At 40.9% G+C, this 22829-nt stretch overlaps 1 protein-coding gene across 4 annotated transcripts in view; it reads right to left on the reverse strand.

Annotated features, from left to right (window-relative positions):
• Nucleotides 1-22829, reverse strand: part of enox1 (ecto-NOX disulfide-thiol exchanger 1) — a 113486-nt gene that overhangs the window by 44515 nt on the left and 46142 nt on the right. For all 4 annotated transcript variants that reach the window (XM_084725470.1, XM_084725471.1, XM_084725468.1 and 1 more), the window contains exons 4-7: nt 12205-12372; nt 10972-11178; nt 9581-9814; nt 340-552 (exon numbers count right to left, since the gene is read on the reverse strand). In XM_084725470.1, the coding sequence (XP_084581596.1) occupies nt 340-552; nt 9581-9814; nt 10972-11178; nt 12205-12372 (822 nt within the window). The remainder of the gene's footprint in view (nt 1-339; nt 553-9580; nt 9815-10971; nt 11179-12204; nt 12373-22829) is intronic.

Here is a 22829-nt window from a genome sequence, read left to right on the forward strand (position 1 = left end):
TTTTATTGATTTTTTTTCTTATTGAAAACAAGATAAAATGTAGTTAATCTAAATATTTTAGTTTTTTTTTCAATGTGATTAAAATTGTTGAACAATGATGCAATAATTCTTGCTCGTCCTGAAGGCACACACTAGTTTATTATTTTCGGTCTGTTCTTACCGGTCAGATCTGATGATTAATCCTCAGAATGATGAGGCTTTATGAAACATGGAACAAGCTGCTTCATGAACTTACCTGAATAACTGCAGAGTCACAGTTATTACAGAGAAGATTCTCCTCATGTGGTCGTCTGACTGTCGGTGTGACTGTGAGTGTTTGTAATAAGAAGGCGTTCTTACACTGTGTCAGTATGGCCATCAGGGCGTTCTTGAAGGTCTCTTTGGCGCGCTCCATCTCCTCCTCGTGCTGAGCTTTCTCACCCATCAGCCGCCGGACGTGGCTATTGGCCGACTGGATCATGGAGTAGAAGTGATTGGCGGTCCGGCGGTTGACTTCGCCCCGGTCGATCCAGGTGAACAACACCGCCGTGGCCTCGCTGAACTTATGGTCATCTGTGGGGGGAAAAAAAAGAATCAAAAGTGTGAGAAACTTCCACAGCAGAAGGAACACATCTGGTCAGTGTTGACAGGCTCTTTTTGATAAATAGGCCTCTTTCCATCGCTGTGTGGAAAAAAACAGATCCTGTATGTCATCACGCTGAGAAACCAGACTGAGTTGCTCAAATGACTGGTAAGAACATCGCAGAGCTCTGACTCAGGAAGGCTCTGTCCATCACACAGTGTGCAGACGAAGGAACTGTGTGGATCAGAGCCCACACTGCATCCACAGCGAGCATGGCAGACATTCAAAGCTGATGTCTGGTGTGCAAATCAGCTTCGACTTCAGTACAAAGACAAGATATTTAATGTTTAATGAGATTAACTCTAATGTGTTTTGTAAATACACACTAATTTTGAATTCGATTCCTGCAACATGTTTCAAAAAAGTCGGGACAGGAGCGACAAAAGACTGAGAAATGGAATGATCAAAAAACATTCAACAGGTAAACAGGTGAATTGGTTAACAGGTGACAGTATCATGGTTGGATGTTAAAGGGGCATCATCAAAAGGCTCAGCTGTTCACAAACACTATGCTTGGCATTAGGTTCACCACTTTGTGAAAACCTGCTTGGACAAAAAGTCCAACAGTTTAAGGAGAACATTTTACAACACAAAACTGCAGGAATTTAGGGATTTCACCATCGACAATCCATGATATCATTAAACGATTCAGAGAATCCAGAGAAATCCCTGCATGTAAGTAGCAAGGCTGCATTAAAAAATCCACATTGTTATATAAATTATACTACATGGGCTCTGGAACACTTTTGAAAACTGTTTCCTGTAAACACAGTTTGTCTCTGCATCTATAAATGCAAGATAAGACTCTGCCATGCAAAGAGAAAGACATATATCAACAACATCCAGAAACACTGCAGACTTCTCTGAGGCCTGAGTTCATCTGAGACGGACTGACACAAAGTGGAAAAGTGTGCTGTGGTCTGACGAGTCCACATTTCAGATTGTTTTCACAAATCATGGACATCGAGTCCTCCAAGCTAAAGAGGAAAAAGACCATCCAGATTGTTGCCGGCAACAGTATCAAAAGCCAGCATCTGTGATGGTACGGCAGTGTGTCAGTTCCCATGGCATCATGGGTAACTGTCACAATCTGTGAAGGCCCCGTTAATGCTGACAGGTACATACAGGTTTTGGAGCGACATATGCTGCCATCCAGACGTCCCTGCTTATTTTAGCAAGACAGTGCCAAGACACATTCTGCATGTGTTCCAACAGCGTGGCTTCATAGTAAAAGAGTTCAGGTACTAGACTGACCCGCCTGCAGTCCAGACCTGTCCCCCATCGAAAATGTGTGGTGCATTATGAAGAACAAAATACAACAACAGAGACCCTGAACTCTTGAGCACCTGAAGTCATATATCAGCAAGAATGAGAAAGAATTTCACTTTCAAAAATGCATCAATTAGTGTCCTCAGTTCATGAACTCTTTCTGAGTGTTGTTAAAGTAAAGGTGATGTATCGCAGTGGCAGTGCTCTTGTCCCAACTTTTTTGTGATGTGTTGCAGTCATCTGTCTGCAGGCATCAGAATGAGAGTACATTTACAAAAAACAATCAAATTTATCAAAATGAGCATTAAATATCTTTGTAAAATGTCTTTGTACTGTACTGATCATAGAATGTTTGTAAATCATTGCATTCTTTTTTTATTGATGTTTTTGGAATTGGGGTTTACATATGAAAACTGCTGAAAATACTGCTGTACTTTTACTACTGATAAACACGTGAAGCTGAGAATACTTCTGTACTTCAGATGGATAAAGGACTTTTACTTGAAAACTTTATTTTTGTTTTTTACTCAAGTAAAGAATTTGAATACTTCTTCCACTGCAGCTCCCTGTTTCATGCAACATCACATCAAATGATGACTGAACAGAACGACGTGAGAGACATTTCATGGGACCTTTAACACTCAGTCAGCCTAAACAAACAACAGAGCAGCTAGTGAGGATTTTAAATCCTCCTCTTGGGGCGTTCACTGTTCATGGCTCTGTGAACCAGCCACAGCCACTCGACACAAAAAAGGCATTTTTGATTTTCAACTTTTCAACCAAAACTGGGAGCTGCGTTCGGTCTCAGTCATAAAAAGTCTCGGCGGGCCTCCGTCGACTGCGTTCTCCCCCATTTGAATAATAATTGAACGGTGCCACGGAGCCGCGGACGACGGGAGCACAGAGTGAATTAGAGAGCATTTAATGAGCTCAATACCCGCTGCAACACAACCTGTAAGAAGACACTTTCCCTCGCTTCGATAAAGCCCCATTCATACACAGCAGCAGATTACAGTCACATTACAGCGAGCACAATGAAGCACAGCTGAATGGGGACGACGGAGGGAATAAAGGAAATTTATTTCCCCTGCTGTTTGAAGTGAAGAATGAATTCAAAAAGGTTATTCAGAGAAAAAAACATGCTTGTTTATGTTAGGCATTAGAGGGCGGATGAGGAAACGGCACGCGGGCTCAGGTTTGGGTTTTGTTGTTAAATTGGAGGCGCAGAAGCAAATAACAACAAATGAAAGCAACGTGCTGCTGGTTTCCAATAGAGGAAGAGATGGAAAGAAACTAATCTCTATAAACACATGTCTGTGTATGAATGCAGAGTCTGTAGGCAGAGACAAGGTTTTGGTACTGTAAGCGTGCTGGTTTCTGTTTGTAGTCTGAGTCGTATTGACCAATCAGGTTTGAGTGGGCTTTGTTGCGTGCAGGTAAAGAGTCGGTGTGGAGACAAAAGAGGAGAAAGACATCGGATGGAATAACAGAACAGACTAACAAGAAAAAAACAACATGAGGAAATGAAATGACGTACACAAGACTTACCAAGGTGTAATATGACAAACAAGAGGAAACAGGACATAAAGGACATAAAGACAAAATCAAAGTAAAATACACAACAAGACAAAAATGATGTTACAAAACCAACACAACTCAACAAGAAAACGAAAATGACAGAACTGTAAATGTAACAAGACAAGACAAGAAACGTAATATGACAGACTGTCACAAGACAAAAACAATGTAACAAGATGAAAACAATATAAAAAGACTGAAATTGAAAAATATGAACTAACTAAAAGATGCGTAGGAGAAAAAGTCAACGTAACAAGATGAAACCAAAGTAAAAAGACGTAACAAGACAAAAAAGACAAAAAGGACAAAAGAAAAAAACAAAATAACACACAAAGAGACAAAAATAATGTAACAAGACCAAAACAATGTAAAAGACCAATCAAGATGCACTAACCTGCACAAATAGTCTCGTAGGAGAAATAAGTTCCCATCCCAAAAAAATGGCTTTTTTTGCAACTGTTTTTTCTACTTTCATTTGACTATTACAGGAAACTACTTCAAAACTACAAAATTTACACTGTTATGATGTTTTGTTTTTTTTAACCAATAAGGAGTGGCTGTAACATCTCAAAGAGCTTTCCGTTTGATTCCTGCTGTCAGTATTTCATGAAAATTTGGTTCATTCGCCTTTGTATGATGTTCAGAAGTTATAAAAAAACGTATTTCACCACTGGCAATAACATCAATTCAAGATGGCCACCAAATGGATCCGATGGGACAATTGCTGACCTCGGGAACATAAAAAATTCTTAACTAGACACTATTAGGGTTCTAAATGGGATCCAACTCCTCAAACTGGATGAAAACCTCAGACAGATAACAGATCAATGATTCAGACAGACCAGACAAAACAATCCCTCTGCCCTGCTCTCTCTCTCTCTCTCAGCGGCTGATGGGCTCTGAGATCGGAACGACAGAGACGAGGAACGTTTATCATATTCCAAAATTAATAAAGTTCAAGTCCAACTGAAATTAACGTCATGTTTTCTGTCTGCATCTGCTCAGAATGAGAGAACCACCATCGCAGCGTCTTTGTTTCCATTTCACGGCACATAAAACGAGACGCAACAAACAGTGGAAACTAAATATGATCCAGAAGTGGTCAGCACATCACATTAAAGGTGAGAAGAGTTAAAGGAAAATACAAAGTTTTTAATCAAACTGCTGAGACTGATCGTCCTTCTGTCAGTTTCATCTCGGATCTCTTACACTGTCTGAACTAAATGCTATACTGCAACCATTTAATTATATAGTATATTACAGATGATACACTCTGCAGTAGTGTCGCCTTCATGATTCAGTGACGAGTAACAACACGCAGTTATGAAACACAGGGACACACTGCTGCTGCCTGGAGTATTTCTATTGTATTACGGCTGAACAATTTTGAAGAAATATTTAATTTCAATGATTTTGACAGATCTTGCAGCTGTGATATATTACATATATAAATCATATATATTATATATGATTTGTGATATAAGAGGAAAGGAAATTTTTCATCATAATTCTCATTTTCACTGAAAAAAAAACACATTAAAATGATTATGGTGTGTTATTTTTTTTTAGGATCTGTACTAAACACTATGTTTTCTAGAGAATGATGTGTCGGTCAGGACACCTCTGCAGCTCCACAACATTTAAGATTGTATACTGACGCACATTTCACCTTCAACAAATATTGTGCATGCTGCAATTTGAAAATTGCGGTAGACCATACTGCGATTTTTTAAAATTTTGATTAATTGTTCAGCCTCATATAGTATTATTTAATATGATCATTAAGTAACATCTGTGCTGCTGAAAATACACCACAGACCAGCCACCTCAGGACCCAGATATTTGAGGGAAGACATGGCGGTAGATACAGTAATTACTACTAGGTGTTTGGAGGACACTGACCATTCACAAGCCCCGCCTCTGAACAGCAACTGTCCAATCATTGATAAGCAACCGTATCTAGGGCATTTCAGGTCTGCCGAGCTTTGCGTCTCTCCACGTGTTGAAGCACATAACAGCACACATCTGGGGAAGGATGGATTAAACTTTGGCTTTATCTGCTCTAACATAAGCTGCAAACGTTAGCATTTCTGGCTAATTAATGCTAGCTTACTAGCTGCAGTAACTTTATCTCCAGCCAAACCTGTTCGACGCCACTGCATTTGTTATGTGGGGGTTAATGAAGGACGATGTGGGCTGGTGCAGGATCAAAGTGGGTCGACGAGGATGCATCTCACTCCGGCTCGCTGTGTCGGGTCTAACGTGGGTTAGCTTAGCTCTTATCCCAGGTCTCTTCCTGGGGCAAATGTGGCCTGGCTGGTGTGACCGTCTCAAGGTCCGCTGCACTTAATCTGATCCATGCACTTCCTTTTCTGTCGTCTATCATGTAGATCACCTGTCGTATTTCACCGTCCGACCTACATTTTCTGAGATGTAAGTGATTTCTAAGACTTTTTCTATCTGACACGTTTTAAACAACATTAAAACGTCAGAAGAAGAACTTCTGGGCTGACTCAACGGGTTAGCACTAGCTTACATTAGCCAGCTACACGTGAGAGTCGTCATTTTAGCCGACAAAAACTCGCCATCAGTTAGAAATGAGAAGCTGCTTTTCTTTCCTTCTCTGTGGAATCAAAGACCTCATTTTCAACAATTGCTCCCAGTTCTGATACCACCATTGTCTCTGTAAACGGCATAAATGTAGCATGAAAATGGAAAGCTTGACAGGCATAGCAACAGTAACTAAGGAGGGTGGGGCTTAGTGAAGGGTTAATAATAGTGTACGGGTAGGAGGGCGCGTCTGTTGGGCCACCCACCCTGATAAAAGTTATTGACTACTGTGGTAAACAGTATAGATATAAATGTCTGTATGTAGATGATGAATTGAAGAATTCTTGTTGCTTTAATAATTAACAGACTTTGTTTTTCATTTAATTTAATTAATTTGCAGTGAAGCATTTAATCCAGCAGAAGGACGACAGGAACACCGGATGGTTAAAGGTTAGTTTGTCTCTGAGGAAACATGGTTGAACTAACAGTAATGAGCAGTGTGCTTCATCTGAATGAGATTAAATGAAAAGGTGGTTTCATCTCTCCTGTGTTTTCATTAACACAAAGAAGAGACTAACAGCTTTCTACAGTAAAAGTGGAGTATTTTCAGTCATGGAGATAAGAATCGGCCACAGTAGAGCAGAGGATGGAGAATGGAGGAGGAGGAGGAGGAGGAGGAGGAGGAGTGACCTCCACAGCAACATCTCTCATCACTCGCTTCTCGCTCTTCCACAACTCTGCCAGTTCACTCCCACGTCTCGTCTCTTTCCACCAAACTCCGGGTGAAATCAGGTGGAAGGTTCAGAGCAGGACAGAAAGGAAAGGAGAGGAAAAGTCTCAGAACAGGTCCAAATTATACTCAGGGAGCTTCCAAAACTGCCTTGTTTCGTTCGGTCAGAACAGAATCTGGTCCGTTTGGAGGGTCAGAGCAGCTCATTCGGTCTGGTGTGAAAACCGTCAATCAATGTCACTCAGTGCTTGTGAGCTACAGCAGCTTAGGGCTGCATAATTTATCAAAACTTTATCGAAATCACAATATGGCTTTCTGCAACTTTCAAATCTGCAATATTTGTGAAAGGAAAAATGTGTGCCAAAAAACTTAAATTAATGAATGTTGTGAGGCGGAGATGTTCGTTCCTATAAACTAGAGTTTATAGACTCCTGCAAAAAAATCACACCACAGTCATTTTCACATTTTTCAATCAAAATAAGAATAATGATGTAAAAGTATCATTACATCTAATATTGCAAATCATATCGCAACTGCACTGTCAGTAAAAATAATCGCAACTAGATATTTTTTCCAAAATTGTTCAGAATTGTTCTGTGAAATCAGTTACCTGTCAGTCTGTGTAACTTCATGTTTATTAGAAGGGAAGAAAATTATCAAAAGTATCAAGATTCTATTTTTTACGATTTGTAAATCCACTTCTGTGATTGCTGAAGTGATTATTTTTAATACATATACATATATATATATATAAACAACTGGTGCTTTTTGCTTTTTTAGCTCAATGCTAACACATAATGGGAATTCCCATTAATCTGCTAATGGAAATTATCATTACTACTGTGGTAATATTATCTTAATTCACTTAACATCCATTTTACTTCACATACGACACGTGCTCAAATTTTTAGGCATGAATTTCCTCTGATCTGTGGAAACGAACTAGTAGCTGTCGATTTCAGCTACAGCAGTCTCAGAAGGTCAAAACTCAAACGGTTTTAAAATACAGACAACCCCTGTTAGACAGAGAGAAACATTTTCTATTTCATTCATTGTTCACTACTTGATGAGCAGGAACAGCTGAACGTAGTATGTATATTTAATTCAGTCTATTTAACATTTACCACTTTTATCTGCAGTCCAGGGATCTGAAAGGACAGTTTTCAATATTTATTTCATATGTGAAGGATGCTGATTTAAAACTTGCATGTGTGCAGTTTTCAATGTCTCTGTTCATTTTGACCTACAGTTTTTATTTTTATTTTATTTATTATTTTCTTAGGGCCCCAGTTTGATAAGCAGGAAGGATAAATGTAGCGGTTCATTTAAAAAAGTATTTTATCTACTGTGTTTATATGCAGTATAGCAATGAGACTGCTGAAATAAAAGTCAGAAAGTCCACAACCAGACACCTTTTTGCTAAAATTTCCCTTTGACTATGAATATAAATGATCATGTAATGTTTTCAGCCAATATAAAGTCTAACTTCTTACCTTTCCAGCAGTTTGACGTTTTGACAATTTACTTTAGCCTTGTTTTTAACAGAAAAAGGGCGCTATCACAGGTGTTTCAGCTGTGTGCTAACTATGTATGTTTTGAGGCGGAAATGTCCAACTACGGGGGAAAGTAGCAAACAGCGTCTGGATGAGGATATAATTCTGGTACATCGTTTTTGAAACTTTGACACTTAGAAGAAGTGTACGCCTGAAAATGTTCCCATTATCCAGCATTAAAAAAAGCTAACAAAAATCACAATAAACTGTAATATCAAATCACAGTCGCAATATATATTGAATCTGAACCCAAGATTCAGGATAGTAGAACTGGGAGACAAGTATATCATCCTGTGTGTAATTTTTTTTCCCTTTGGTCTGGAGAAAATTAGCCAGACTACCTTAAGAACGACACCGCATGAACTGGAGCGGTTAAGCCGCCGCAGAGCAATAATAAAATATACAGACTCCTGCAAACATCTTCAGCACATTACACTGCAGCTCTCCTGTGTCGTCGCCGTGTTCGGCTGCTTCACGCCGACAAACTGAGCTGTTTGTTTGTATCAGTGCGTTCACCGTGAAGAATATCAATAATTGTGCAGAATCCCGAATGATTCATTTGAAATTGTTATCAGGTATCGCAGCTGGTGATCTGCAGCCCTGCACAGGAGATTATACAGTCCACATACACACACTCTCACACACACACGCTCACACACACAAACACACGCCCTGAGCAACAGATGTGTCGACAATCAAATTTGTAGCGTTGTTCACAGTGACCTCTAAATCCGCTTTGAGAGGCCGTACATGATTTCAGACTAATATGTTTGATAAAAGTGGTTGTCTTACTTTTGCTTTTTTGTTGTTGTTGTTATTTTAACATTGTATCCATGACAACGCCTCCTGAAGCACATCAGTCCATTTGTCTCTGTGGATTTTTTATTTTTCATGACCATGAGTCCAAATGAAGCAAACAAAACTGTATTTTTTTACATTCTGATGTCATAATTCACTATTTAAAGGAGCAATTATGTAGCAATTACATGTCCAAACATGAGTACAGCAGTCCAAATAGTGAGTCAGAGCCACATTATGGTGTATTAAATAAGTTGAAATCCTGTTAAATAAACGATAAATGGTTGTTTCCTGCCGCCACCTCCTCCTCAGACTTGGAGAAGCTGCAGGGCGGCTGCAGGAAAACTTCAGGAGCGCAGGATGAGTACAGCATTGTAAATTTACGCTGCTATTTTTTTGTAATTAATATATAGCAGATTTCTCCTTTAAATGAATCTTCAGTGCTTGTGTCTTTGTCTGTCTTTGTCGGTCCGTTCTCACCTTTCAGTCTCTCCGCTAACAGCGCTGCCTCGTGTTCAGAGTAGTGCACGATGGGCGGAGGAGACGGCGGCCGCAGTCGGTCTTCGTGGATCTTGCGCCGGTGCCGCTCCTCTCTGGCCAGGAGGCGTTGTTTGCACTCCCACTCGTACAGGTCGTCTCTGGCCTGAGCGAAGTCCACGTGGATCCTCCCCGAGTCCTTTTTATCGGTGCTGGAGCCGATACGCATCCGATAGCCTGAGAGGAGAGAAGATGTTACAGCGTTACAGGCCTTTTACACCACAGGAACTTAACCTGAAAACAGTCATTCTGGTATTTTTGAACATGGAACCTTTTCTTTACATTTTTGGGCTCTAAATGATGAGTTGGTATAGTTTTGGAACTGGTGCATCACCTCAGCCAGCAGCAACAAAGTTTGCTGCATTGGCAAAGTATGTCCACTAAAAATGCTTGTTCAAGTCGCTGACAGGCTCAGAGTGTTATTCTAAATTTCTGACAACATTATGGAAAGGATCCTTACAGACTTTTTTGTTAAAGAGTAAGCTCTTTTTTTGTTTAACCAAAAAAAGAGGTCACATCGCTCTGTTCAGAGCTGTCAGACTCTATGGAGCACGGGAGTTGTAGTTCTACCACTATCTTGATCAGTTTTTAGGTAAGAAGGTCGTTCTAACTCAAGTAGATGGAGAGTCAACACCACAACTCTCTTTCAGAGCTATTTGATGAACAGTAGAGACACTGACAGTCAGTCAAAATCAATATAATACTGTGGTAAACAACCGCAACCATCTAAACATGAACTGATGAAGTTGCTGCCATTTTACCCAAATGCTTAATCTTAATCACACAGTAACCGGTAAATTCCACCAAGCACGGCACGTCTACGCCACGGTTCTGATCCGTCACATGGCTGCAACCTCCACCTACAGCGTTTCAGAAGCATTTCAGCAGCGGAGCGTTTTGCCTGCCTGATTATGTTTACTTGCTCAGATTTTGTTGATTAGGTCCTCTTTTGTTGCTCTTTGTGCTTCTACCATGGACAAGCAGGCTATGTGGTTACATTTTCTTTTCTGTCTGTCTTTATGACCATGAGTCTGCATTGGGTCTTTTATTTTGAAAATTAACTGGATTCTCCCTGCATTTTCTGTGTCTGACTTCCTGCCTGTTTGATCTGCTCTGTTCTAACTGATGTGGTATCTGTCAAAAATAGACCTGGCACATATCTGAAGACACTCTAGATTGTGTAGACTGTCTGTGACCAGATCCAGCTGATGTAATGCTGTAACGTGACCCAGCTGCACCTGGGGGAATTTAGCCGCAATTCTCTGGCTCTTGAAGTTCACAACAAATCACTGTAGTGTGTGTGTGTGTGTGTGTGTGTGTGTGTGTGTGCTCACCTGACAGGTAGATAGCCTTGTCCACCATGAACTCCTCGCTGAATCGGATGTGGCAGAAGTTCTTCTTGCTCTTGCGGATGGCGGTGATCTCCCCGCACTGGTCGAAGACTTCCCTGATGATCTCCTCGGTGGCGTTCTCCGGCAAACCTCCAACAAACACCGTCTTACAGCCAGGGGGGCGCTCCCGTGTTGATGGAGGGGGCAGGTCTGGAGAACAACACAATCATCCAACACTGATTATTTATTTTTATCTCAGAGAAATGTATTCAAATTAGAGAAAAATTACAATAAATAATTTTAGCTTTTGAATTTTTTTCTCCTCAGTCTTGGCCAGCAGGGGAAAAAATAAACTATTATTATCCAAAAAAAGTTAGCTGTATAATGTCTCAAAATAATTATTCTTTGCAACGTGACAGAGGGCAAATTCACATTCCCTGAACTTCCAGCAGAGGGCAGACGAACTGGCCTGCTCACTATCTGGCAATGGAGCCTGCCTCCCGTGTTATGTCCACCTCTACAGTGAATCTACTGGCAGAGCGAGGTTACGGTTCTTCTGACGTCGCGTCCAGATGCAACGTCAGTATGCAAATGTAGAAATAAAATGTGTAAAAACAGACTGACAGCTATATATCCATGGAATATGGAACACAATTCAACCTGGGTAAACAGTATTACATTTTCACAACTAACTGATTGATTCTTTAGTTTATAAAATGTTTTAAAAATTGTGAAAAATGCTCATCACAATTTCGTAGTTCCCAAAGCAACGTATTTAAATGGCTTCTTTTGTCCCACAGTCCAAAACCTAAATACTCTTCTTTTACTGTCATAGATAATAAGCTGGAACCAGCAAAAGTTTGACATTAATGCTTAAAAAAGGCTGAAATGATTCACAGTGTCCGACTGTGTTTGTGAGACACAGAAATCATTATGTACAGGTAGCAGCTGTGTTACAGTCATTAAATGTCATTTCAGCTGATCAGATTCTGTATTTTAATGTTAATTTTTGGAACAAAGGGACAGGATTCGTCCTGTAATTCGGAAACGTCTGGTCACCTTGCTCCTTTCAACACTCCCAACTAAAATTTGCCTCTGCTACAGTAAAATACCTGTTTTTGAAGACCAGGACGTGTTCAGAGATGAATCCCTGAATGATTTTCTCTAATGATGCTTCTTTGACCTGCTGTGTCAGTATCTGAGAGTGAATATAAAACAGAGTGAGCGAGATCTTACTGGGGTTCTGAGGGAACAGGGTGCAGCTCTTGCAGTGGATGATCTCCTTGATGACCGGCATGTCGGGGGGGACCGGCGGCGGGGGTACGAGGCTGATGCCCGCCATCATGGGGTTTATGGGTGCGATGAGGCCAAGCCCGGGGTCAAACCTCTGGATACACAGAGACTCTGCAGGACAGAACGACACGACAGTTTAAGAGTGTGAGGACCTCATTGATATAACTGATAAAAACATCTGTTGGTAAAGCATAACAGCACCGCACACTTCCATAATGGAGTTACTTTAAAGATTACACATATAAAACATATAATAAATTTATGAAATGCAACATAATATTGACTATTAAACCACTGATTCTCAACCCTTGTGTCTCTTTTATCAAATCAGTGTGTAGTTGTGTCTCCTTGTCATGTTTGAAATGTTTCTTTCAGTTATCAGTTCCACCAAAGAGGCATTTTTCTGACATGGTTTCATTTCAATAACTGTTCAAATTATCCAAAATTTCACCCCCCGTCTCACTCTGCCAAGTAAAAACCCATAACCGGTGGATCAACTCTAACATCTCTGCCTGTCAAGAGTCTGACAAATACCCCTGTACCAGGTTTGAAAGGGTTTTTGTCTCTGCACCACATGTAGTTATGTTCAGCCTCTGAAGCTTTAAACAAAATTAGCTAACTAGCTGCACCGAGGAAGCTAAACTAAAAGAAACAACAGTGCAAAACACAGCACAACTGAAAGAAATACAAGAAACAGCGGGCTGCAGAAAATAAATGCTACTGCCACAAATGTAATCGAGTGTCTTGTGTTAGGGGTCAGTGATGACCATGGCCCAAACCTGTTAAGTTTAGGAAATGATCATAGACGGGGTTTAAATGAAAGTTCATCTGGAGAGGAAAGCGTGCGAGAATCAAGCTCACAACCTCACAAACTGGCCTCGCTGTCCCAAAACTTTATTTTTGCCATTGTGCTTTTCACATTAGATCTTTGCATGAACGAGAAACCAGGAATCTGAGGTCCCTTGGCGGGCAATAGAAGCAGCACACGTAAAGCCACAACATCTGGAAAACTTACTGTACAAAGGCACAGGGGGCAGAAGCATCAATTTACAATACAGGAGCGTCAAAACCAATTCTATAAATGTGTGAAAGAAAACAGAAAAGATGAGGGGGAGTACAAGCAAGAGGCAGGAGATGGTCTGCTACAAGACTGGAAATCAATATGGTCCAATTTCAGCTGCACTTATAAAAAATTTACACATCAACTAGGGCTGCAAAGTTAATCACAATAATATAAAGATTGCAATATCGCAATATTGTAAAAATGTGTGCTGCAGAGATGCCTTGACCTAATAAATCTTGGTTGTCCAAGTGAAAAAAAAAACTATTTGTTTGGTACAGACCCCAACAAACATCACATCATCATAATTATTTCTTTTTTCAGTAAAAATGATGATTACCACTAATTGTATTGCAATCTCAATCTTACAATATTGTGCAGCCCAAACATCAACTAATACACACTAACTCCTCCCCACCAAAGATGAGATTTTCTGACAGTTGCTGTTGTCACTGTGAGGTGGTAGGAGACGCCGTGACTGACCATCTGACGAATGTTTGTCACTTGAAGAAGAAGAGAAGAAGAAGATGTTATGCAGCATGAAAACATCTGCGTTCAGCTGAGAGCACCACGACCAGCGCACAGAGTGAGGCTGCTCGCGCTGCAGACCCCGGACCTCCAGCGCAGCCGGGACACAGCGAGGCTGCTCATACCGCAGCCCCTGGGACTCAGGCTGCAGTCGGGGCAGAGAACCCTCCAGACCCCGAGCCTTTCAGACAGTGGGATTCAGGTAAACACAGCTAACATTAGCTGCACTGGTGACAGTGAAGTGAAGTCGGCATTCTGCGTTTTTGTCTGAAAAGTGGATTTTTTGATGCAACCCACCAACATTCAAGTGTTTATAAAAAAGAATAAATGAAGCCAAACAAAATATTTTTGTGTCTGAAACTCTCAGATCTGTTCTTTCTTTTCATGTATTCCAAGTTAACATACAGCTGAATATTCTCTAAGTGTTGAAGAATCAGTGAATTTTCTCAAAACTACTGGTGCTGGCTTTTTAAAGAAAAGCAGCTGGGAAAGAGTTAACTGTTTAAACGAACCATGAGGGGAGATAAAGAGGTGTAGCTGTGAGGTACATTGTGTGGTATATTTCAGATGGAAAGAGCTAATTTCTGCTCACACCTCCAAAATTCTCCGTCTCAAAATGAGCTGTACAGAGCCCGACAGGCAATTAGACACACATTAGCTATGATTAATGTTTCATATTTCCAAATAGTAATTTGTACCCTAAAATTAATCATTATTGCACACAAATCTTGCCCCCAAATGGCTGGTTTAGAGCCATGGCTCCGTTTTTTATTCTAATTAAAGAACTCGCAACAACATTCATTAGGAATTTGGCTTCCAAAACCACAGTAGGGTCAAGAAAAGATGAGAAAACTGTGGTCTAATATATCAAAATACAGAAGAAGAAAAAAACATAACCACACATGCGGGCGAGGAAAGGGAAGCAAAAGAGAGAAATAAAGCCTCACTATCTGGACAAAAACAGATAAGACAGGAAAAAATGGGGTTTAGATCTGTGGGGAAAGACAAGAATACACCATCTCGATTGTGCTAATAAAAGGTAGTGGAGAAAAGAGAAAATGTCTGTTCTCCAGGACAGAGAGAAAGTGAGGAAGAGGAGGAAAGATAAACAGCGAGAGGACCGAGGCGACAGGAGCAATGTTTCAGCTGTCTGGGTGAAAATGGAGCAGGCAGGGTGGAGGAGGGCGGTGCAGCGTCGCATGTTCCTATCTCCAACACTGCAATAACAAGGGAGCAGGAGGAACAAAACGTCAGCAGAAACCCCCCCCCCTGCTGCTGCCCACACAGCCACAACAGCGGCGAGAATAAAGTGATTCAAATTATAGGCGAGGGGAGCTGTCACACATGGAAAGGACAAATGTCCCTTATAGTAATCCAACAGAAAGAAATGTTTCTGCTGCAGCTCAGGCTGGAGGATTGATAGAACGCAGCATTGATTCAGTGTGAAAGCTTCTACTCCGGCTGGTCCTGACAGTCACACACACACACACACACACACACACACACACACACACACACACACACACACACACACACACACACACACACACACACACACACACACACCTGAAACAACCATCAATACATGAAGGCTTTTACCTTCACACTAAGTCAGGAATAAAGAGAAAAAGAAGCAAACCTGAACCACAATTATCCCAGCCTGTAAAAAATAGCTGTACCCTGCAAGCAGCTCATTGTGACCTATATTTATGTTTATTGTTAGATGGCGACCCCGACTTTCACTCAGGAGGCCACTGTTTGTGTACCATGTCATTTTAACTTACATATGCAAGTAGACTCATTATGTACTGCAGTAAGTAGAAAGCCCAGAGAAACAGTTGATTGTCGAGTCTGATCTCCAGGATGTAAGTTGCGTTTTGTTTTCTCCGTCCTGAGCCCCTCCTACCAGACGAGCAGCAGACTTTCCTTTACATCCCTCCTCTCTTTACTCTCACAACGCAAGTTTCAAATACATTTCTCCTCTGGTCAGCAGTCAGCACGGACACAGGGACTAATTATCTTACTGTTAACAGCGCGGTTGGCTCCTCCGTGGTCGATGCTGCGCACAGGTTTACAAGCAAACCTGAGGATAAATCCACTTTTTACTCACAGAAGTTTAAAAAACAAACGCTGAGCTCTCTTCTAGACCGTCCACGGGTCCTTGATTTCTTTGTGGATTGCTGCTGCAGAGGGGTTGAGAAGCGAGAGTGAAAATCAACCTGGAGTTTAATCCCAAAAGTTTGAAACAGACACTCTGACCTCCTCTCCTGCCAATAAAGGAGCTGGCATCAGAGCGCCTCCGGTGTTTCTTCCTCCAGAAGCTCCAGTCCGCCACCGACCCTCTCAACCAGAGCTCCCCGCCTCCGAGCAGCTGTCTGTCAGCTCTGTGTCTCAGCTTCGCCTTGTCCTCCCAGCCCTCAGCAAGGTCTCACAATAGATGTACATGAACACAACTGAAGGTAAAGTCAAAAGTAAAATAAACACAGGACTTTGACGCAGGAGACCTCTGTTCATGTCCTGTGTAAAACAACGAAGTCAGCATTCACTAACCAACTTATGTAACAGTTGTTAGCTTACATAACTAACTTATTTCAACCCCAAACCACAATCTTTTCTTAAACCTAACCATACTGCAAATGTTTCCATCACCTGTCTATTGTCATCATGTCCAAAACTCATAAAATGCCTCACTACACTGTGTTAAATGACACCCAAAAAGCCTAAAACGCATAAACCCACACAATGTCCTTAAGTGGCATGTTATTCATACACCATCCTATGAGCTCGTGTTGACTTGTGTGGTGCAGGTCCTCATCTGTCGCTGGAAAGATTTGTGTGGAGAAAGTTTTAGATGCCACCTGACTGTCAAAAAAGCTCCTCTGGTGGAGTATACTGGACCTTTAATATGCATTTTTTGAAGATAAATTGTTTGTAAGCAGGCATTCATTGGGCAGCACAATCCCAATAATTCCTAACATAATCTTATTTTCTGCCAACATTAGTGCACACAGTGCTCTGTAAGCTAAAGAGCTGTAAAACACTTCCTACACACAGACACATTCTTTATTAGAGATCTTCAGGCTTATAAAGCGGAAAACGAAAAACGCTACAGAGATAATCTTCCGCAAATGTGAGCATGTATATCTGCGGTGCATTCAGAGATTCTTCAGGTCTTAGGAAAACTCATTAAAGCGTTCTGTGCGATAACCCCGACAGGTAAATTACACATCTCGGTGCCACACATTCATCATAATCACATAAGGCTGCTTTTGCTCGCAGCTTTTTCTCCTGGAGCCAAAGTGGCTCGAGCCAGGTTCATTTCTCTGGCTGCGAGCTGTGCTGCGTCCGCCAAAACGAGAAACAGGGGAAGACAGAGGAGGAAATATAGAGAAGAAGAAAAAAAAAATACATGCAAGGAGGAGAAAAATGAAAACCAGAGCCAAGGAGAGAGAGGCTCAGAGAAAGAGAAGAGAAGGAGTATTTAATAGTGATTTAAATAATGATTTAATAGCGATATTTTATGAGTGTTTTTCCAGCAGAACCACGAGAGAACAGAGCTGCTGGGAAACATCTGGCTGTAATTATCCTCAAGGTGAAATCTCATCAGTCAAGACACACCCGGACACACTGAACATCAGTTAAAACTGATGCTAATCTTAAAGGAATAGTTTGGGTTTTTGAAGTGAGGTTGCATGAGGTACTAATCCACAGTCAGTGTTTTGCCTACAGTAGATGGCGGTCGACACGCCCACAGGTTGGAGAAACAGTGTATGCTTTATTAGAATATTTTCACTGCTTCACCTTGCTGTCAGCCAAACATCTCTCTCTCTTGGATGAATATATCACCTGTTGACGATGAGCTGAATCCATCGCCGGTTAGTTTTAGGGCTGATGTTTGGGGTGATATTTATCATTTTATTTTGACAACGTAATGGTCTGCAGAGTGACAGCCACTGTTCCGCACAATACACGGTACGATACACACTCAGTCAGACCATGACCGCTCTGAGCTGGGTGAGCAGTGAGTGGAAAACAGCCTGCAGAGTTAGACTCTTTGCATTCTTTTTCATGTGCTGAATTAAGGATTTAATTCAACCAGGCCAGAGTTGATGACTGTTGGAAGAGTGGAGAAACTAACAAAGACATTTTTAGTGAGTTTCACATGTTTTTCTGTTGAGTCTGAATGAAGTGTTTCACAAAGAGTTAAAGAGCCAATTAAGCTCGTCTTCAGTAAAAGAGAGAAGCTTGAATTCAGAAGGTGCACGGTTGTATTTCTCGGTTTAAAAAGGAAAACAGGCGTGAGGATGCTTAATTTTTTTAAGAATTTGTGAGTCTATTTCGTGTACTTGATGTTTACACACATCTCCCAGTGAAGACTCAAGAGGACGGGAGGAGGGGATGAATATATCACCAGTTGTCGGTTGATGGACTGATGATGGCCGGCTGGAAAAGTTTAACATCTCACCCGACCCTTGTGTCCAGACTTTTTTGACTGGGGTAACACAAGTGAGCCACACATACACACTGACATAACATTTATTTTACATTTCTCATAACTACTTTAACCCTTTAAAGATGACCAAGTCAGAGAATATTTGCAGTGGCTTAGTCAATGTAATGAAATAAAAATCTAAAAAGTAAAAGTCATGACAAATAAAACTAATAAAAAATAAACAAATAGCGAAATGAAATAAATATAAATAAAAATATATCTTGAATCTTACAGAAGTTTACAATACTACACAAAATCTACGCATTTTTTAATTACGTTTATGCTGTTCTATTCATTATTTCGGGGTGCTGCTGTAAAAGTATGAATATATATAAAGAGGAAGGGGGTAAAACTCATGTTATTGCATTGCACAATGAGTCTGAGATCAGACTTGCCACACACATGCCCACACACGCTCTGACTGGTTGAAAAGTCAGGAAGACAGCCTTTGATTGGTCAACAGACTCAACACAGGTGTTATGGGATTGCCAGTGGTTGTAGCCACGCTAACAACAAAATCAACAGTTTTAAATAGAAAGAAAAGGATAAATAATCACAAAAAAAAAACATTCAGTGTTCGTGGATTTATTGTGGAAAGGTTCAGGTTCAGTTTAATCTAATCTGGCTCCTGAACCGCACAGTCACACATTTTTTTCCTGGTTAAAATAGAGATAAATGCAACTGTCATGATTCTGTCATTCTGTCATCTGTCAAGGTGGCTTTGAAGAGAGCAGCTTCAGTTTCCCATCTGAAAAGTCTGGTCATCTACTGTAGGTAATACGCTGTAATACGCTAATTCTATAGATCACTTCAAAATATATGAACTATCATTTTAACCTGAACCCAACCCTGACCTTGCCTCATATTTAACCCTAAATAAATAGAGTCAATCTGTTTTAGCTTAACAGTTTTCTTTGGCACTTTGTGTGAAACTCTCCTCGATGTAAGTGGAAACACGTGTTTTTGTGATTTTGTGTGAACTGACCCTTTAAGGCGCACATATTAGTTTCATTTTCTCCCCCGTCTTTTTTTTCAGGTTTTCATTGTCTAAATGTTCCCACATGTGGTTTAAAGAGGGAGGGGAGCTGCAGCAGCTGCCAGAGGTGGAGTCTAATCAGCATCACATCATCATTGTAATAATATCATGTCATCATTTTAATATTCCTGCTCCGGTCCAGAGGAATTAGGTTGCTAAGTTACTGTCTGTCCCTCCTTACAACAGCTCTTCTCTCCTCATTTCAGCTTCAGTTAAATCCATGCATTCAATTATTGTGGGCTTAACACAAAAAAACTCCTACTCAACAAATCTCCCCGCATGCTCATTTAATAAACCCCCACAATGCAGCAATGACAAACCCTCAGGCCTTTATATAGTAGGAAAACACACAACCACGACGCTCAGACAAATCCCCACGTCTCAAAAAACAATTTCATAAATAGATTCCATCCTGAAACAGAAAATGAAATTGAGTGGTTACATGCAGAGCTTAGTGTACTTTGTTTTTTTTTTCTTAAAGTTACACACAGCACCGCGCTCACTGCCGAGAGACAGATAAAGCTCTAGGATTTCAGGTAACTCTGGGACTTCTCGTTTACATTGGACTGCACAGGGCCGCGCTGGGTTATATGGTTTAGATATCAAGAAAATGAGAACAAAACGGAGGTATTTATTGCATCCAGATGCTTCAGTTTCTGTTGTGTTGAGTGGTTTTCCAGCCCTGCCCTTTACTTTAGCAAAGTGTCACAGTTTGAATTGTCTGCATGGGAAAATCTCATCCCAAATAGCAGTGGTGGAGGAAGTACTCAGACCTTTAACTCTGAGTAAAACTACCAACACAACAATGTAAAAATACTACATCACATGTAAAAGTCCTGCTCTTATGTAAAAGTATAAGTAGTAGTAGTAGTGGTCATAGTATCTCATTTGTGTTGTAAAATTACAACAATAATGTCACAAAATTACTGTGTTATGATTGTGCAAAGCACACTGACAGAGCTGGGCTCTGAAGAAATGAAAAATGATCCGGTGTTGTCTTTGCAACAGCGACGCCAACCATAATACAACTTGGAAACACTAGAGGGCAACTTAACTTCTCTGTTCCCACTTTAAGCTAAGTTAGCAGCAGACAAGCTAATTTAGCATTAGCCACACGGCAGCTGTCAAAAGATGGCAGCCATGTGGTTTGTTGACAGCGTGGAACATTTTCATTTTCACAGAGATCACTCATAAATTCGTACAACATACCACGGTGTTCAGTAGCCTGACAGATGTTACGAGTTGATCTACAGGGGTATAAATGGTGACACTTTATTTGAAAGGGTGTGCATAAGACTCTTATTACACTGTCATAACCTCTCATTAACATGAAGGAGTCTTTATGACTGTTAAGTGTTATTCAGGTCAGTTATGTCATCTTTGATGCAAAGTTGACACTGTTTGGGATGCTTTGACATAACATTATACTGTCATGTATCTAGTTGGTTTTGACACAAGGTGTCATGAGACCATTATAAGTGTGTCTTGAATGTTTTTCTTGCCCTCAGGTAAAGCGGTACATTTTGGACTTGTCATAAAGGTGTCATTAAATGTTATAAGGCCAGCTGGATAACAGAGTACAGTACCAAGATGATTTAGCTTACACAGTTAAGCTAACCTTTGTCTGTCTGTAGCTCAGTTAGCTGCAGAGCTAGCTGCCCTATAAACTGTCTCAGCCCCAGGATGTCAGGAGCCAAACCCAGAAAGAAGACCACCTTGGAGCTGTACTCCCAGTTGTCAAACTGGTCACTGTTGGTCTCGGAGGCCAGGTTCGGTCTTGGTACAACTCAGCTAAACGCTGGCTACACTAGCATGGTGGGGAAAAAATGGCAGACACTACTGTGTGTCACTCATCAGTTACTTTCATCACCAGCTCCAGAAAAAAAGTAATGTGTTTAATGTTATTGATAAAGACTTTTTAAAAACACTTCTGGATGCAGTCCTAAAAATAAGTGTTCCATAATTAACATCTGAAAGCAAATGCCTGAGAGCCTCACTGGATTACATCACATGGAGTCTGGATTTTGTGTTTTCCTTTACATAAATAAAGACATTTCCATCATTCTTAGAGTTTTTCCTCAACAGACATATTGATAAGATATAGTAGGATAAATGCATGTAATTAAGGTCCCATTCCATTTAGTGTAGCATAGCCTGTCCAGTGAGTCAGCACATACAATAGCAGAACCCTGCCTCTGTTTGACCAGAATGGAACTGAACCTTACTACTGCAGCATAAAAAAACTGTCAGATTGCAGGAAATTCAGTTCACAGCAGCAGCAAGAAAAAATAAACTGGATGCTCACAGTTGTGGATTAGTAAACTCGGGGTGAATGCAAGGTGCTCTTTAAGTCAAACTAGGAAAAAGGAGAAGCCACTAGATTTACTTCAGGAACACTTGCATATGCCCTAACCAATAAAAGTCTTTTTAAACGATGCCCTTGGCTCTGTGCAAGTGTGCCTGAAGTAAGCCCAGTGATTTCCCCTCTTTCCCAGCAGGAAATGAAGTGTTTGATGCACAAAATATCCTCGGGGGAAGATTCCTGGACACCGCACTTCATATGTGTCATGCCCAGTGTTGAAACAAAGCCTACACCCTTGGGTACAGTACAAGTTTATGGTTCACCTTAGTCAAATATTAGGTTTTACATTTTCTAATCAAACCTGGTAAACTGAATCACAATATACACATAGGAATACTGATAACTACATTACCACCAGAGACGTTCCTGGACACTAATTTCCCTGTCGATCAAACACAAACTTTAATTCAGGCTGGTCAACTAGTCTAACAGTAAGAACACACTAAGAAAGCAGTTAAAATTGAGCACAATTTACAAACTGATAATGTTAAACACTGTCCAAAAAATACTGTGTATTAAGAGCCATTTGAAGCCATTAATCACAGTCTACAATCGCTAAATCGTATTTTAAATGCCATTGAAATGTGTGCCACTTCTGTGCTATACACATTAACCTACAGAACATGGCAACTCGCTAAATGCTTCACCTTTTCAGACTGAAGAGGATCACGGTGTCGGCGGGTCAACGACCCGGAGCTGATGTTAGGTGCCAGTGGCTAATGTTAGCAGTGCTAGCAGCAGCAGCTGCTCTGCTTGCAGGTTAATGTCCATGTCTGTGCTGAATATGGTCACGTATTGCTCTAATCGAGTGATTATATACTGGTTTATTCGGTCACAGTCTACATTAAAACATTATTTCCATTTTCTAGATTAAAACACTGCCAAAATGCACTGGTTTTATGAGCTGTCTGGGGTTGCATGGGCCATCGGGGCATACGCGGTGGGCAAGAGGGGCTGCCGTCTGATGGGGCTGCAGCCCCGACTAGTGGCTAACATCTTAGAGATAACAGTTAACTGGTATTGTGCATGAATAAAATATTGATCAATAGTTTAACCGACTAGTAATCCTGGTGCTGACTAGCGAGGGTGG

Source organism: Lutjanus erythropterus, chromosome 8, assembly GCF_056507025.1.
Source record: "Lutjanus erythropterus isolate fLutEry1 chromosome 8, fLutEry1.hap2, whole genome shotgun sequence".
Classification (NCBI taxonomy): Eukaryota; Metazoa; Chordata; class Actinopteri; order Lutjaniformes; family Lutjanidae; genus Lutjanus; species Lutjanus erythropterus.